The sequence below is a fragment of the Hemicordylus capensis genome, chromosome 6 (genome assembly GCF_027244095.1).
Source record: "Hemicordylus capensis ecotype Gifberg chromosome 6, rHemCap1.1.pri, whole genome shotgun sequence".
NCBI lineage: Eukaryota > Metazoa > Chordata > Lepidosauria > Squamata > Cordylidae > Hemicordylus > Hemicordylus capensis.
In genome coordinates, this window is record NC_069662.1 from 106,442,145 (window position 1) to 106,461,612 (window position 19,468).

The 19,468-nt window shown below is 40.6% G+C and overlaps 1 protein-coding gene across 7 annotated transcripts in view; it reads right to left on the reverse strand.

Annotated features, from left to right (window-relative positions):
• RBMS3 (RNA binding motif single stranded interacting protein 3) overlaps positions 1-19,468 on the reverse strand; it is a 1,053,558-nt gene that overhangs the window by 936,083 nt on the left and 98,007 nt on the right. The window contains exon 2 of one of the 7 annotated variants that reach the window (XM_053260506.1): positions 5,430-5,487. The exons of 5 other annotated variants lie outside the window; for them this stretch is intronic. In XM_053260506.1, the coding sequence (XP_053116481.1) occupies positions 5,430-5,456 (27 nt within the window). In that variant the 5' untranslated portion in view covers positions 5,457-5,487. Of the gene's footprint in view, positions 1-2,701; positions 2,722-5,429; positions 5,488-19,468 lie in introns of those variants that run through there. One more of the 7 variants, XM_053260507.1, reaches the window with a different exon arrangement.

Below are 19,468 nucleotides of genomic sequence, written 5' to 3' on the forward strand. Positions count from 1 at the left end.
AAGCTACAAAGACACCAAGACCAATGGAGGGTCGTGGAAAATAAGATAGTAACAAAGTGACAGAAAATGCAACCAAATTTTTTTCAAGACACCTGAGCTCTCCAATTTCACCATGTAGTTGAAAGCATTATACATATAAATATAATTCACTTTTTTCAGGCATCCAACTATAATACTTAACAGCACAAAGCTCTCATTTACAGTCCAGACACACCCAGCCCATTGTCAAAATGCACACTCCACCAGTGGTTGCATTTTACAATTTTGACATATTGCTCACATTAAAAAGATGAACTCTTTATTTTGCTGCCAAATATTTTGGGCACAATCTACTGAACTCCCCATTTTCCTTCAGGTTCCATTCAAAGGAACAGAAGCTGTTTGGTGGATTAGGCCCCTAATTTCCTTGCTGATAAATCTCTAGCTCATTCTTATTTTCTTCTGAACCCATAGAAGAATCTAAATCATGACATGGGGAAAGGAAAGACAGGCATTCAAATTTGTCTCTCACTGCCATAGGAGAGATGCAATGTAGGGACTGCAGCAGTAATAACTATGAACATATATCATTTTCACTTCAAACACCCCTCCCTGCAATATGACAGAAATGCATCTCAGCAATAAATTATTCTAAGAGCCCCTTATATCTATCATGCTAATTGCAAAATGTGGAGTAACCATTTGTCTTGTCCTAGAAGTATTCATAAGATACAAATTTGTGCTCTGAAACTAGCAAAAAAGATTCCCTAGTGGCTTAAAGCACAAAACTGTAGCTGGTCACAACACATCACTTTCCCAACATTTCCAAAAGGAGACTGCAGAGTCGCTTAGGGGTTAAAAAAAAGTAAAAGTAAAGGGAAGTTGTCAATAATACAGAACATATTCCCAAGATGGAGACATTTCATGTTCACTTTATACTGTTGTACAAAATTAATATCAAACAATATCTGTGATCAGTATTTTTAAAGAAGTCTGCATATATTTTGTAGTGCAAAAATATTTACAATGCACTGCAAACATTCCAAATTACAGTTGTTGCAGGTGTATGAGGAAAGGCTGCCCTCTTCAGCCAAAAGTTGGGAAAAAACAGTGCTCAAAGGTAATAAATGCACTTTCCAGCAAAGATTTGGAGAACTGTTACTAGATATTGCTCTGCAACACTCTACACTGTTTACAACTGGAAACTGGAGTGAGAGAGAGATTGCAGGTGTGTGTATGGATCTTTTCTTTGCATTAATTCTCCTTTAAAGGATTCTTGCTTACACATTTACATATCCTTATAAATACAAATATCCAAGCCCATGCTAGGCTACAAAGCTGCAATGAATTGAGTTGTCTGAGTCTGTAGTATTTACTTAAACTGTCACATACTTAAGTGTTCCAATCATATGAATGTTCAGTAATTGGCTCTTATCACGTTTTGAATTTTTAACAGCTATGATCAGCCTCATTTATCTGAAACAAACTTCAGATTCTGGGGTTTTTATAGCTGTTTCTGAAAAATCTGAAATGACAATTAAATTATTATCCACATTATATCTAACATGAATTGCCAACATCTATTTATCAGAACATATCCAGGGGTAGAAGTCCAGCTAAATACAAAACAAATTTGGTACAATATTGTCTCTAGCCTATAATTCACATATTTTAATGACTGAAACATCTTAACAAGCTTATTGTAACCTTTCATTTCAACATCAGTTGACAGAAAAGGAAACACAATTAAAATAGAGAAGGCTATAATTTACTGTATTTTTAACATGAGATGTATTTTTAACATGAAATCTGATTCTGTTGTTGTGGTTGTAATAGATTTCAGAATGGAATACACACTGAAACATTCATTTGATCAAGAAAGATTTCATCCGGTGGGCAGGGAATGAAACAATTATCAATGTGTCTTTTTTAAAAACTGTACAAAAAAGAGCGGGAAATTTCTTTCCTCATATACTCTTTACCCAAAACAATTCTGTAGATCTCAACACATGGGGAAAGGACATGAGAAACCTCTGACACTGGTCTGTTTTGGAAGTTATACTAAACCATGGTTTAGCACTATGTAAATAATAAGCCAACCTGGTGGCAAAGAGTAGTCATAAAGAAACAGAAAGGAATTACCAAAGCAAAGCACAGAAGGGGGAGAAATTGACACTATGAAATCCTGGTTTATTTAACTGTGGACTGGTTCAGACATACAGGATAACTGCAGTTAATTGGGGAAGAGGTTGGAACTCCATTACATACAAACACATGAAACTGCAATTAAGCATAAAAAGCTACCTTGCCAGACTCCAATTGTAACCTTCAGGTACACCTAAGGCTCACCGCCAACTGAGGTTTTGCTGCTGAAATGTTACGCCCAGCTGCTGACTTGCCATAATCACAGTTTGGGGCCTATTCCAAACAGCAGTCACAGAGGCAGCAGCACTGCAGCTTTCACTAGCCACCTCTTGGAGATTCAGCCCACCCTGTCCCCACATCCTTCCCACTCTCCTCTGTTCTTCCTGGCAAGAGTGACATGTGCCATGAAATTTAAGACAGATGCCGCATATCTGTGAAATTTAAAGAGACACAAACCTCCCACTAATTCCTGCTGCAAGGCACTGTATAATGTCTTGCTTCCCAGGAAAGTGAAATCATTCTTTTTATATCCATTGTGTTTCTTTCAATTAGAAGTGCAGGACTCCCCCTCTCTCACCTGGGCAGTGGCAGGGAGGGAGGTGGAGGTGGGGAGTGTGACCATCTGGGCCCTCTCTCCTTGCCCTGAACTGCTTTGTTGCTTGCTTGCTCGCTCTTGCTGCTGCTGCTGCTGCTGCTACCACTCACAGGATAAGAGGAGGCACCATGTGTGCTTCCCGCACTTCATGCAGTCCTGGGGCTTTCACCCCCCTCCTCCCCGCACCCAGACTGAGCTCCGAGGAAAGGGCTGAGTGAGCACGCATGGATGTCTGAGTGAGCATCCTGTATGTCTGAACCAGTCCACAGTTAAATAAACCAGGATTTCATAGTGTCAATTTCTCCCCCTTCTGTGCTTTGCTTTGGTAATTCCTTTCTGTTTCTTTATGACTACTCTTTACCACCAGGTTGGCTTATTAGTTACATAGTGCTAAACCATGGTTTAGTATAACTTCCAAAACAGACCAGTGTCAGAGGTTTCTCATGTCCTTTTCCCATGTGTTAAGAGCTACAGAATTGTTTTGGGTAAAGAGTATATGAGGAAAGAAATTACCCGCTCTTTTTTGTACATGAATCTGGGATGTAATGGTTAACAGTGATTTGTTTAATCATGTGAACTGGTCTTTTGAGTAATTTTCTTCATCATGTCAGCCATCATCACTAAAAAATAGATGCCACATTGGGACTATATTCGATGCATACTGGGATGATATAGTATACACATTTTCTATCAGATATACAACAGAGTTTCTTGGAACTGGAGTTCCAGAGAACATACTGAGCTTCCTACCCTATAAAGTAGAGCTGTACCACTTTGGCAGATATTGGACTACAGCTCCCATCATCCCTGAATATTGGCCACAGTGACTAGGAATGATAGGAATTGTAGTCCAAAAACAGCTGGAGGGCCGAGTTGTGCAGGCCTGCTACAAAGCATGTCCCACACGTAGCAGAATAAACCAAATTGTTCTGCATGTAACTTGGCAAATATTTATCTGCTCTGATCAGAATGAATGGGCCAGTTGCTACACAGTGGGTTGGCTACAGGCCTAGTAGCCTTGGAGAGGCAGTATGCATCGAATATAGTCCCAATGTGGCATCTATTTTTTAGTGATGATGGCTGACATGATGAAGAAAATTACTCAAAAGACCAGTTCACATGATTAAACAAATCACTGTTAACCATTACATCCCAGATTCCTGTGCCACGTGCACTCACAATTTCCAATTGTGTAAACCTGGGAAGAATCGGTGATGTCAGGTTGATGTCAAGGTGATGTCAGGAACCACACCAACCCAATATCTACTCAGGATTGCAAATCTTAGATCTGAACTCTGGTTGTCAATCCTTGGTAGATGGATTGGCATGGTGCCAGCTTGACCACCAATCCTTCCTGGATCACACGACTGGAAATCAGGAGGGCATGCGCCACAATGCCCTGTGACTTAATGGTTACTGATGATTCATTTAATCACGTTAACTGACCCAAAATAGTCCCATTGAAATTAAAATTAGGCAATGCCTTCAATTGGACTACTCTGAGTAATTTTCTTCATCATGTCAGCCAACATCCTGTCAGAAGTGAGAATACTAAAGCATTGCTTTAGCGCCGCAGTAACCTCTTCTGGCCCCTAGAGTCATATAGGTCTGTCTTGTTAGAGTCAGAATTGTTCAGTTGTTGTTGAAGGCTGGTGCCTGTTTGGGTATGTTGTTTTATATCAGTATGTGCTGTGATGTTTAGTTTCTTAATCAATCTTTCTTTGTATTTTGTTCTTTAAACTCAACCTAGTGTCTTCAGATAATCTCTTGGGCTAAACTTCTTTACCACCAGAGCATACTGGTGGACCATACTGGCATGAGGACTTTCTTGTTTCTTCTCAAACCCCTCAATACATCCTTCATGTTTTGTCACATTCTATGATGCCTGTGTGTTAGAAACCAAGGAACGGAGTCAACACATTGATGTCAACATTCTGGACATGTTATAACATGAGGTATTTGGTCACCCTCCTTGTTTATTTTTGGCTACTCCCTGCTACCTGGTTAAATAATCTCCCTACTATGCTGGTTATATAATGATGTGAGGAGAGAGAGAGTATGATAGAGGGAAGCAAATCTACTACTACTGCTATTTATATACTGCTTTTCAACAGTAGTTCTCAAAGCGGTTTACATAGAAAAGTAAATAAATAAGATAGTTCCCTGTCCCCAAAGAACTTGCAATCTACAAAGAAACATAAGGTAGATGCCAGCAACAGCCACTGGAGGGATGCTGTGCCATGATTAGATCATGCTTTCCTCAGAGCAGGAATGTTATGATGCAAAAGCAAATGGAAAGAAACCAAGAAAAGTAGTTTTCATGGACAGAAATGCACATATTATGAACCTCTGTAAAATTAGCCCAAACTTTACCTACATGTTATGACATTTTCTTGGTTACTCAAAGCATGTAGTTTCTGGCTGAGTGGGGGTTCATTAGAGACACATTACATGGGGGGGTGTATCTGGCCATTCTGTTAGGTTAGGACCTAATTTTTATGGAAGCCCAACCTAGGAGTCAAAATATTTCAGACTTTTTCATTTTCCTCCTTAAATTGGTTTTGTTGTCCAAGGATAATTCAAGTCATTTTTGCATGTTAAGGCACAAGTCTTTGCAGATACTCCCTGGGAAGAAAAATTTTGGACTGGGTGGCTAAGCTGATAAGTACAAATCCCTTTCAGTTGTGCTTCTTTGAAGTAAATTCCCTACCTGATTAAGATCCACGATATCAAGCATCCCAAGTCTGTACTTCCTCTATCTAGGTTGCCTTAAAATGTATGAAGAAATAAATGAAACAATTAATCAAAAGGAAACCATGTCACTCGCAACCATGCTTTTAGATTCCCTTTGATAATCTGTCACTTGGATGGAAATAGGTTTGGGATACCAAGTATGAAAAGGGAAGAGAGAGAAAAACCCTAACAGCTAAAAGAGAAAATGTTGATTCTTGCTTCAATGAACTCTTTTAGCTGAGTATTATTTAACATCTAAAGAACCAGTGTAGTGTAGTGTAGTGGTTACAGTGGATTAGGACTGGAGAGACCTGAGTTCAAATCCCCCCTCAGCCATGAAACTCATGGGTGATTCTGGGTCAGTCACTTATCTCTCTTTCTAACCTACCTCACAGAGTTGTTGTGAGGATAAACATAACCATGTGCACTGCTCTGGGCTTCTTGGAGGAAGAGTGGGACAGAAATACATAAATTATTTTAAAAAACATCTTGCACTTTGACAGCAAGAGAGGGGGATGCCGAAGAATGCTTTCCACCTGCAATATCATTTCAACTAGGACTGGCCCTGCCTCTAAAGCTCTAGAGGGGTAGATGCCCAGCGCCCAGGCCAGCTAGTTGTGTTTCATGATTGTGTTCTTAATGTATGTTGTCATCTTTTGCTGCTTTATTGTAATCCATCCCCTCCCCTTGAGCAGCAGTGTACTGGAGGGTTGGGATAGAAATATTTCAAATAAATAAATAATCAATTCCCTATCTTCAAAACTAGTTATTGTTTGATGGATTGATCTGAGGATTTTAGGTCCCTAACCGCCCCCCCCCCAATATAGGAATAAACAATAACTAGTTATTACGGTAGATATTTTAGTTAACTTCTGTGAGTTTCGTTCTTTCCCTTACTACAACATTCAGTTTCATCTATATTTGATAAGCAGCAATTTTTAAGACAGAGTAAATAAATTATGGATAGTCACAATATCACTCATTTGCCAGTAAACCTCAACCATCCTTTGAATCGACTCCTCATATTGCTATCATATATTTATCATGTTTTAAAAATGGTTTTGTGGCACCACGCTGTTGAAAATTTACTGGTTATTTTGTTTCATAACAATTAAAATGTAGCCCTTTTATCTGTAATGTTATTCTGTCAGTTATTCCGTTTGCAGGCTAAAATAAAGACATTAAATGAATAGCAACATCTTAGCTTTTTCCAATCTGTATTCCTAAGATGGCAACTTCTTCCTGCAGAGAATCCAAGGGGTGTCCATATCACCACTCTTAGGGTTTGAAATGCTGTTAAATTATGAAACCGCTCCCACTATATAATGTGATTGGGTTATGGATTTCCTGAAATGATAGATATTAATCTAGAAAAAACTACTAGGCTAAAAATACAGGTTCTCTTCAGCATGCCTGGTTTTTATTTTATTTTATCTTATTTTCCTCCAATGAGGAAATTTGGGGGGAGTGTGATATTCCTGATTATTTTGAGTGCGTGTGTGTGAGACAGAGACATGGTGTTAAGAGAAAGTCATATCCCAGTCAGAGGTGCCATTTTGTCATGACAACCACCTGCCAGTTGTTCTCTGTTGATACTGAACAGGTAAAATAGGTGGAACAGAAACTGTTTAAAGGTCTGGAAAATACATGACACTAAAATGCTGACAAATACTTTGCATGTAATTACCCCAACAAAGTGAATTAATTTGGTTATTTATTGGTCATCATACATGCTAGAGTAAACTCTTTTAAGGCATTCTTTCACCCGGTATAAACTGAAACTAAATTGTAATGATACCACAGATTACAGGTGGTAAATAATATAAACATACATTTACTGCTACCATGGACAGCCAGGAAAACAAACAAACAGATAACAGAACAAGTCGATCCAGATTTTTCACTCAACGCACAAATGACCAGGCTCAAACTATCATACTTGGGACACATTATGCAAAGATCCAGCTCCCTTGAGAAGTCTATAATGCTGGGGAAAGTTGGAGGAAAGAGAAGAAGAGGATGACCAGAAGCAAGGTGGGTAGATTCGAATACTACATCAATGAATGCACCACTGAGAGACCTTAAAGGCCAAGTTGAAGTCAGATCATCCTGGAGAGAATCTATCTATGTGGTCACTAAGAGTCAACACCAACTTGACGGCACTTAATCAACCAATCAATTACATTTACTGTAGTTGGCTTTATCCTGTTGTCTATTCTTTGGTACCTGAAAGATGCACTCAAAAGGATTCACGATGAACTCCAGCCTCCATTATAATCTTATTTCCCCCCTCATTTCTGAATATCTAGATATTGCGGGGGGGATCAAATTTTTCTATCAACCGGAGGTGGCACAAGAAGCACGTCAAAGATACCATCAAAGCATGGATTTTATTTATTTGTTACATTTTATTTATTATATTCCACATTCCTTCAAGGAGCTCATGGAGGAATGAGTGGGCTATTCTTCCATTCTCATTTTAGCTTTGCAACAACTCTATGAGGTAAATGAGGATGAGAAATGGTGAAAATGTTAACCAGCAAGCTTCCTGGCTGAGTGAGGATTTGAACTGAACAATTCTAACTGACTCTAACAAGACAGACCTATATGACTCTAGGGGCCAGAAGAGGTTACTGCAGCGCTAAAGCAAATCCTCAGTCCAAGTTAGACATTCAGTCTACTATACCACAAGGGCTGTGCACATGTTACAATAATGTATGCTGACAACACATGGAGGGGAAGCAGGATTTCACTGCTTCTGCCTGTTTGCCTTATCCCTATGCATATTCAGCATGACTTCTGCAAGTGTCTACACACCTATAAACTGCATATGTCTGGGCTCTATATCAGCGAACAAACATTATGCTGAGATATACATAGGAAAGAGAAGGGTTGGTGGGCACAATCCTGCTTCACCTTTTATGCACAATTCATTATGAATTATTATAATATGGGCACAGTCCAGTGTTGGCTCTCAGGTGCAAGGGACAGGGAACTGTTTTCTCATGTGACTCACTTTTTTTGTGTAAATCTCTTTGAGAACACTTTTGTAGAAAAGTGGTATGTAAATATTTTCAAATAGTGGCCAACATGATGCACAGTGTCTTGTTGATGCTGAGAACGATGTCCGGGCTGCTGCAGACATATAAGGCAGCCCCAAAGACAAGAGATGGAGCAAGCAGTGCTGTTGCAGTTACTCCCATTTTGACAAATGGGAGCGGCAGCACTGACCTAACAGAGTTGGGCCTACCTTATGTGTCAGGTGCAGCCCTACATAGTTATTGTATCAGCACCGATGAGATGCTGCTCTTCATGTTAGTTGACAACAATAATGAAATTCCTATCAATGAAAGGCGGGGTGGGGAATACTGATGAAACCAAAAGCAGCTGCAGAATGGAATAGTTTTTCTAACGTCTTTTTATAAGTATTTATCTCTCAGGGAATATTTTCACTGGATTGAATGGAAGAGATACTTACTTGCCAAAGTCCTAAACAGACTGAGAATATTCCTGATTGAATTCCAGACTAATATTTATCAAAATGCATTGGAATACATCTTCCACTATGCAGCTCCTTTTGGTTTTGTTGTTGTGGCTATTCTCAGCTGATATTGATCCTCCATATCATTTTGTTTTTCCTTATTGGGGGGGAAACCCCACACCTGAAGAATGTAACAACTCATTCAGCTATCACAAAAATAACTCAGAAAGAAAATATAGCTAACAAACATATGCTGTCACTTCCACTTGCCCAAAAAAAATCCACTTGCCCGAAAGAAAGATCAAAAGGTCACAACCTTAACTTTAGGATCAACATTTCTTCCTTGGCTTTTAGACCAGAAGAAGGTTGATAGCACTACAGAAGGTGATGGTGATATCTTATTTATTGTTAATAGAAAGGGCAAATTAATTACAGCTGATATAAATCTATAAATTAGCTGCCAGCATTTCTCTTATGGCAAAGTGTTCCCTGAAAGCCCAGTACGGGTTTGCAACCATCTTCCTTCCCAAGTACTTTCTAATAGCCATTATCAGTGACAGGATAACAAACAAGATGGACCTAGGGGTCAAATGTTAGTGCATTTGACCTCTTCACAATGTTTAACAGGTTTGACAACAAAATGCTGCTAACCTTCCCTCACAAGCTGGAGTGGCAGTCCTCAAACATTTGAAAAAGCAAGATTTGACACCTAAAGAATGAAACTTTGGACTAGGTCAATACAACTAAAAGGAGTTATCACTTCAGCTTCTTGGAAATGAATTCCACCTAAAGGATGAACATGTAGGAAATGACCTGTACCCCCATCAATTTCCTGTGATACTGTAAAAGTAACTGAACCATAGTGGAGTACAGGATTCAACACAGTCTGCACAAGACAAAGTTTATTCATTTTTTACTTGAGAAGAAAGCAAGCAGAAAAATGGAATCCATAAGTGTTGTCATGCTTGAAAACTGAAAGGGTCCATTATGTCCTTAAAACATCAGCTTTTAACAGTACCTGACAACAAAAGTTGGATGGATACTACAAGTTTTTCTAACATACGGTGACTTTTTACTCTCATTGTGCAGGAGGACAGATCAACAGATAAGTAGGTTGTCTTCACCTCTAAATACAATTCCTTCTAAGGGCAACTCATAAGCAAATGCTGATTCCGTAGAAATTCCCTTCCAGCAGCAGTGGCCTCCATGCCAACATAGGAGTACTACTACCAATGGTTAAAATTACTGTGCTACAGAAGGCTTATTCATATGTTATGAATCAGCCTAGCTTGTGCATTTAACAGATCATGAGTGAACTTCTTGCACAAAAATCAGTATGGCTGTCCCCACTCACAGTTTCCCCCAGTTACCCTCCTAGAGTGAGAGTGAGTGAGTGGATATGCAAGGGAGTAAGCAGCGCGACTGCTTTTCCACCTCACTGCCAATGCTGATCTCTCACAAGCTCTCTCTGAACAGAGTGCATCAGCAGCAGTTCATTCACTCTTGCCTTGCCATCATGTCCCAGCTATCTATTTTTCATTCACCTTACCCAGCTTGGCATGAACTCCAGGTACACTAACTAATCATTCACTAGCTCCAGATGCATAAGCTAGTCATTTGTTGAGAAACCTGGTGAATGACCAGCCTGCATGCCTGGTATTAATGCTGTGGTGGAGCGAGGCGAGAGAGAGAGAGAGAGGCAGAGGCAGAGAGAGAGAGAGAGAGAGAGAGAGAGAGAGAGGCAGTTGGAATGGGTTAGATGAGTATAGATGAGCCATACCTGTGGCTTGTTCTCCGCCAGCCCCAGTCCCACAATGACCATGACTGATACAAGTGCACAGATATCTGTACACTTGATGGGGCTAAAGGCACAAAGCAAATGTGCACTGCCAAATGTGGCTGCACCATAGATTTGTATAAGGGCCTATTATAAGCAGTTTTATTTTCAATCTCTTTCCTAATGATCCTGAACATGGAACTTGCCTTTTCATAGCTGCCACACCTTTAGTGGATATTTTCAATGAGCTGTCCACCACAACCCTAAGATCCCTCTCCAGGTCAGTCACGGACATGACAACTCAGGGCCCAGCCCATCAGTCTATTTGTGGAGTTGGGTTTTTTTGCCCCAATGTGCATCATCTTACACTTACTTACATTGAACACAGATGCCATTTTATTGCCCACTTTCCCAGCTTGGAGAGATCCTTTTGGAGCTCCTCACAATCCATTTTGGATTTAACTACCTGAAATCGTTTAGTACCATCTGCAAATCTGGTCACCTCGCTGCTTACCCCAACTTCTAGATCATTTATGAATAAATTAAAAAGCACAGCTCACAGTACTCTGGGGGACTCTACTTCTTACTTTCCACCATTGTGAAAACTGTCCATTTATTCCTACTCTTTGTTTCCTGTCCTTCAACCAGTTACCAATCCACACATGAACCTGTCCCTTTATTGCATGACTGTTAATTTTACTCAAGAGCTTTTGATGAGAAACTTTGTCAAAAACATTTTGGAAGTCCATGTATTCTATGTCAATTGGATCACCTTTATCATTATGCCCATTAACACTCTCAAAGAACTCCAAAAGGTTGGTGAGGCAAGATTTACCTTTGCAAAAGCCATGTTGGTTCTCCTTTAGCAAGCCCTGTTCATAAGTTTGCTTTTCATAAATTTAGCCAGAACATATGTTAAGCTAACCAATCTGTAATTTCCTGGATCCCCCCCAGATTCCTTTTTGAAAATCAGTGTTACATAAGCTACTTTCCAGTCCTCTGGTACAGAGTCAGAATGTAGGGATAGGTTACATATATTTTTCTAGCAGATCAGCAATTTAACATTTGAGTTATTTAAGAAATCTTGGGTGGTGCCATCTGGGCCTGGTGATATGTAAATTTTTAGCCTACTTTCCGGTAGGCTTATGAGATCACCCAGCATTGTGTATGTGCGTCCATGTATCTGTGTGTCCCCCCACCAACTTTGCAATGCCTGGACCATATGAACCAAATTGGGTACAGTTGTAGGGACACATAGGGACACTTCAACTGCATAGTTTGTGATGATGTCATCCACCTTGATCCAAGATGGTGGACGCAGAAACTTTGGAGGCGCAAGTGGGCTAACTTGTGAATCGCCTAAATCGATTTGAACCAAAATGGCTACAGATGTAGGGACACATAGGGATGCCCAAATGGCATGGTGTGTGATGATGTTATCCACTCCAATTCAAGATGGGGGCCACACGAACATCTAAGGCACAAGCAAGCTAATTTGTGGACTATCTAACCAATTTAAACCAAATTAGGTACAGTTGCAGAGAGTGACACATAGGGACACCTCAATGGCGTAGTTTGTGATGATGTCATCCACCCTGATCCAAGATGGTGGATGTGTAAACCTTTGAGGCGAAAGTGGGCTAACTTGTGAACCACCTAACCGATTTGAACCAAATTTGCTACAGATGTAGGTACACATAGGGATGCCCAAACTTTTGAGGCACAAGTGAGCTAACTTCTGAACCGCTTAACTGATTTGAACCAAATTTGCTGCAGTTGTAGGGACACATAGGGACACCTCAACAGCAAAGATTGTGACCACGTCATCCACCCCAATTCAAGATGGTGGACATGTAAACTTTGGAGGCACAAGTGCACTAACTTGTGAACAGTCTATTAGATTAGAACCAAATTTGCTACAGCTTAATGGACACATAGGGATGCCCCAATGGTGTAGCTTGTGATGATGTCACCCACCCCAATCCAAGATGGCAGATGCATAAACCTTTGAGGCACAAGTGCACTAACCTGAGGACTGTCTAACCAATTTGAATCAAATTTGGAACAGCTGCAGTGAATGACACACAGGGACACCTCAATGGTGCAGTTTGTAATGATGACATCCACCCCGATCCAAGATGGCAGACACATGAACATTTGAGGCACAAGAGATCTAACTTGTGGAGCTCAATTTTAGTCCAGATGTAGAGACAGTGAAAGTAGGCTGATTAGTTCTTACTATAACTTGTTAGTTTTTCAAAACAGTTTAGAACATCATCTCTAATCACTTCAGTTTGACTGAGTTCTTCAGCCTCTGTCCCTGAGAACCTCCGTTCAGGTGCAGGTATAGACTACCTCTGCTCTGAAGAGAGATGCAAAGAATTCATTCAGCTTCTCTGCAATTTCCATATTCTCCTTAATAACCCTTTTCATTCCCTTGTCATTGAATCATCCAGCTGTCTCCCTAGTAGGTTTCCTGATTCTGATTTATTTAAAGAAGTTTTTATTATTCCCCTTGATGCTTTTAGCTAAATGTTCCTCAGATTTTCTTTTTGCATCCCTTACTGTCTCCTTGCATTTCTTTTGCCCGAGTTTGTGTTCTTTTCTGCTCTCTTCATTTGGGCACAATTTCCATTTTCTGAAGGAAGTCTTATTTCCGTTTATAGCTTCCTTAATTTTACCTTTCCTTGATTTTACCAGTTATCCATGCTGGCATCCTCCTGGATGCTACTAGCTATTATGCTAATATGCTATTCCATTTATAAACAGAATATAAATCAAAATTAATCACATCTTTGAAAGAAGCATTTTTAATGGTACCCCTGCTAAGTGGGCAAAGAGGCACCATTTAAAGAGATGACTATTATTGATTGATTGATTGATTGTATTTCTATACCACCTGATATAGAAATCTCCAGGTGATGTACAAATTAAAACATAAAACAATAAAAGTTAACATTAATAAAACAGATGAAATCTCAATTTAAAAAAAAAATTAAAATTTAGATTTCAATTAAAAGCCTGGGAAAACAGGTACATCTTCAGGGTCCTCCTAAAAGCAAACAGAGAAGGAGATCCTCTTATTTCAGCAGGGGGCATATTCCAAAGCCCCAGAGAAGCAACAGAGAAGGCCCAGTCCCAGGTCGACCCACATAGAGTCTCTTGCAGTAGCTGTTCTGGTATCTCCTTTGTGTTTCTTTTTAGATTGTGAGCTCCTTTGGGACAGAGAACTATTTTCTCATTCGCTTTGCTGTGTATATTATTTGAATAATTATTAAAATATTCTAAATAATGACAATAATTATCATCTCCTCTTTAAAAGGCTCAAACTTAAAAGAATGGCTATGTGGTAAGTAAAATGCTACACCGATGGTTGCCATTGTTTCCCCGCAACAATGCATCTGTGCTTTTTTAAAAAACAGATACATGATAAGATTATACTCAGCAGGTGAAGATTTTCCTCTCTTGCAGATCCCATGGTGAGAAAAGATGTAATTTTACTTCTCATGCAGCTGTTGAAGGCATAGAAGCCCTGCTGGAAAACAAACTGGAAACCCGAGTTGTAACTAGAAGATAGTTCTCCAAACTGGAGAAATGAAGGCAGTCACCAAGATGAGTTTCCTTGTATTTTGACAAGTGTGTTATGGTTCAGTTTCTCACTTTTCAGTGTTAATCACAAAATCTGAACTAGTTTTCCATAAATCTCTGTAGAAAAATACATTTCAAGTGTGTGCTGAAGTGTTTTGAAACTGCTGAAGCACTCAAGTCACCGTCTGTCACTCTGAGTGGCACACAGCAATTTAAAATTACTGGAGCTCTTAAATTAAGTGCTTAAATTTAAAGGTGATCACCACTCTGGGTGTATAAATTGTAGAGCTATCTAAACTATCAGAGCACTTCAATTTTCTTTAAGCAGGTCATTTTGGGGAGTGATAAGGGAACCTTTGGTTGCCCAGAATGTGCTGATTTAAAGCTAGCATTTAAAATTTCCAATTCATCTTTACAAGCACCTTTGTTTGGGCGAAGCTTAGCTCCCTCAGCTTCATTGAGTATCAAACTAACCTATTTTACTAGAATTGTTAAGTTGTCTTTGCTTTTGCATTAGCCATTTCATCCCAATATCGTCCTTCGAAATTCAAACCTAAAGTTTAATGGGATTTTTGCCAAAGTATCCCTCAGGCCAGAACTATTTATTCATTTATTTAGTAGCAAGCAGCAGTGTCCAGACTAAATTAGTCATGACTAAGTCCCATTGAAATTAATGGGAAGTCAGTTGACTAACTTGTCTCACTAATTTCAATATATACATATACAGGAGGCCCTCTTTATTTGCAGGGATTCCATTCCCACCTATTTCTGCAGATAATGAAACCATGAATAAAGAGATCTTAACCTTATGGTGATTGGGGGGTTAGGTCCCTAAGCACACGAAAGTATGCTGGAAATCACAGGAAAAAGCAGGCGGGGGCAGAAATGAGCACAGTACCTTGCTCTCCAGCTCTTCAGATCTCCAACAATCCCCCCTCCTGCAAACTTCCAAATCCTCTGATTTCTGTTCTTTTTTGCGGGTTGGGTTTTTGTTTTTGTTTTTGCAGAAAAGAACCACAATATGGCTCAGCACTACAAAATGGTGGCAGGAAATTATGTCAGAAAGTCATTTTCGGCCACCCAAGAACTAGGGGTGTACACTAACAAAAAATTAAGGTTTGGTTTAGATTAGGATCGAATTTGAATCAAACCACTGCTCACCAAACTGGTTTGGTCGAACCGGCCGGCCGGTCCAGTCTGTTTGACTGAACCGGTTTGGCAGTTCAAGTGGCTATACTTGTAAAGGGGAATCCGGTGAGGATTGCCCTTTACAAGTGAAGGGGTGGGGGAATCCAATAAAGGGCAGCCGGGAGGGTAGTAAGAGAAATAGTTTAAAGTGCTTACTGGCCCATCTCAGTTACCGCCACCGCCACTCACCCTTCCTCAGTGCAGCCCAAGTGCATGGCAATCCCTCTTTAGTAAGCTGGCACCACATGGGCAGCTTGCTAAAGAAAGATTGCCATGGTCTTAGGTTGTGCCAAGATGGGACAAGTGGCAGCGCAGGCTGCTGTGCTGGGCGGGTAAGCACTTTAAACTATTTCTCTTGCCACTCCCTGGCTGCCTTTTGATGGCTCGAAACTGAACGAACTGCCCCCTGTTGGTTTCATAATCAAGCCACCGAACCAGCCCAGTTTGAGGCAAACCAGTTCGGCATCAAACAGTTCATGCACACTCCGATCAAGAACCATGGATAGGTGGAAATTACCCTATTTTCACCCTGCAAATAAAGAAACTGGGTCCCTATGACCCAACCACAGATATGTGAAACTGCGGGAGCAGTGACCATGGATAATGAGGGTCAGTCATATTGCCTTTCTTCAATAAATGTTCAAAAAGCAAAACCAACAGCAATACAACAAATTAGACCAGAACTAGAGCAGATAACATGGAAAGTAACCGCATCAGTTAACCCACCCGCATGACGACTTCCTTCAAAGTAGGAAGCAGCACCACCACAGTGCTTCTTTCACTTTTTATATATTGGTAACATGTGAACTGGGCCTCAGGTGGAGGAACTTTTCCATTATCCCACTTTCTTTCTTTTGATAGACACATTAAATAAGGAACAGAAGGAGCGTATTAGGGTAAGAGTTTACTCAATATCAACAGCAGACCTTTTCAAGAAGACAATCCTCTAGTTAGACCTTAACTTTTGACGAGCATCTAGTTCAATTATCTTCACTGTTTTTCAAGTGAGGGCCACTTTGGCAAAAAAAAAAACAAAAAAAAACCACCATCAAAAGTGCAAGTCATTTCAGAAATGACATTTCCTACCTCACTGACCTCTATGTGATGTGCGTTTTTCTCTGAGCCGGGAAGGGGCCTTTAAGAAAAAAAGAGCCCTGTTGTGCCTCTAACTTCTGACTTGCATCTAGTTAGACCCATCTTCTGTGGCGCTGTTTTGGCACCACAATAATGTGAGAAATAACACTGTGCTGTGATACTGCATTTCATTAAAGTTCAAATTTGCTATTGGACTGAGAAGACATCACAGTACAGTTCCTGTTTTGCATTTTCTACAGAGCTTTTGAAAATGAATAGATATATGTATATTCAATGGGCACTCAAACTTCACTTTTTGGATGAGCCCAAAACTTCATATGTGCTATTTCTCATATGTCCCTGTCTGCCCAAACTTCAAGTGGCAGCAACCATGGGAACAGCGATCACTATTCAGAATAATAGCCATATATGAATCTGCCAGAAAAGATATCAAGTTTATTTCAAGTACCAAACTTTGAGCATTGTAGGGGCCTCCTTGGCCCTTTAGACAGTGCATAGTCACAGGATCCAGGAGACCCTTGTGTAGCCCAGAACATTTGCTCTTTCTCAGACCCTAAGATAAAGTCTGGTAAGGAAAAGACTTCTGGAAAGGGATGAGAGGAACCTCTGACATGTCCTACCAGTCTGGCTCATGCCTTCTGCATACTCAGCACAGGAATAATCTGTATACAAAGGGGCAGCCCACACAAGCATGGCTGGATTTCCTGTTGAAAAGCATGGAGAGGCTGCCATTTTCCCTGTCATGATCCACTGTGGTAGTAATATCTGACATAGTCATAGCAAACTGACAAAACCTGGCAGAACCTTCCCAAACCTACATTAGTGGACCAGATAATCAATTGTGCCCTAATTTGGCACATGTGGACTGCATTTACATTCAATTGTGTATTCCACCATCCTCATAATCTATATATATAAAATCCTTAGGTGGCATGCGGCAAGCCCCGCCCTCGCCCTGCCGTCACAGTGCTAAACCAATCAGGGAACTGCAGGAGCGTGCACACTCTCTCTTGCTCGTGTGCACACTCTCAGGAAAATCCACTCCTGGTTTGGGAAGGTGAGAACGAACAGGGAGGAGGAGGAGGAGCAGGAGCAGGGACCAGGTAATGATGGGGAAGTCTCTGAGGTGTGGGGGCTGTGGCAGGGAGGCAAGGAGAGCAACCTAATAGCGTGCAGATGCTCTGTGCCGATCAAGCTAGTAATAATATAAAACAAGGAAAACCCAATAAACCAGTCACAAAAGTGGAACCAAAATGCAATTTCAAACATTACAAATATTAATATCTGCGTTCTTGCCATAATAATTCTGGCTTAAACCAATTATGTGGCTTCTGTGCACACAATACAGAAACCAATACCATTGTCCTTTTGGTTTCTGTCACATTGCATAATTTGTCAAATGTATCAGGGAAACTGTGGTAGAAGGTCCTTTCCAGGAAATGTCTGACAATGATCTAGTTCAACTTTAGCCATAGGCCAAGTGTGGCCCCAGAAGACCAAGTTAAACACTGAACTACATCTAAGAGTGAAGTGCAAAGCCAGATAAGAAGGCTACCAGAATTCTCATTGACTCTACATGCCCCTGGGCATTGTTTTATTTACAGTTTGTTCTTGCTCTTTCAAGATTATTGTAGCCCAGTTGTATGGCTGCTTTGTATCAAGTTCTATTGCTTTCAAAGACTTTATCTTGACACTTGGGTTTCTTTTGTCCTGATGTGTCATGTGCTGAGTACAGTTTTGCTTCCAATGCTCAACAAAGCACACTTGATTTTTGTTATTTTAGAAAGTTATTCATGGATACAGAAGCCACTCTAAGATATTCCCTTATGAAATCCTTATTTTCAAAATGAACCTGTCCCTGTTAACATATGTCACATCCTGGTGATTGATTGATTAATTAAGTGCCTTCAAGTCGGTGTCGACTCATAGCAACCACATAAATAGATTCTCTCCCCATAACACTAAATTCTTCAGTCTTCATAACACTAAATTCGTCAGGCAAATCAGAATTTCAGAGGGCATTACTGTGCTCCCCATCTGCTTTGTGTGAGGTAGCAGAGGCTTTGCTTTCACCCTCTTGGAAATGAGAGGCATGACCATCTCCAGGCCATCCTGCACTGCAAAGTGGCCAATTGGAGTCAGTATAACAACACTATTTAAGCCAGGCATGCTCTTTCTCAGACCTTTCAATGAATCTGCAGCTGCTTTCCACCCCATGTATATAAGACCAAGGTGGTTGCTTTGTGGGGTTGAAGAGTTTCTTAAAAACACTAAAGGAGGGAGAATGGCAAAGCTCTTCCAGAAAGAAGGGGCCACAACAGAAAAGGGCCCATACCTAGTCCCCGCCAGCTGGTTCTCCATTAGTGCTGGGGCCATGAACAGGGCCTGAGATGCCGAACAGAAGGCCCTGGCAGTTTCATATGGGTGAATGAGGTCCAACAGGTACTCTGGCCCCAAGCTGTGTAGGGCTTTAAAGATTAAGACCAGCACCTTGAATCTAGCCTGGAAGCAGACTAGTAACCAATGGAACTGCTGCATGATGGGTGTAATACTCATGAAGCGACTTGCGCCCATAAGCTCCTAGAAGCAGCTTTCAGGACCAGCTGAAGCTTCCATACCGTCTTCAAGGGCAGTTTCACATAAAGTGCATTACAGTAGTCTAATCTCCAATCTTGTGGTCCTTATTGTCTTAACAGCCCAAAGTGACTAGCTCTGGGCAGACGGTGGTAAAGGCATCCTCAACACACAGCTATACATTGTGCTGTGGAGAGCAAAGTCCAAAATAAATATGGAGCCAGGGAGGTATCACCTAGCTAAAATGAGGGTGACAAGTGAAGTTCTCAGACTCTCGTTTTAGAAGGTGCAGGCCCACATGTTTACATAGTTA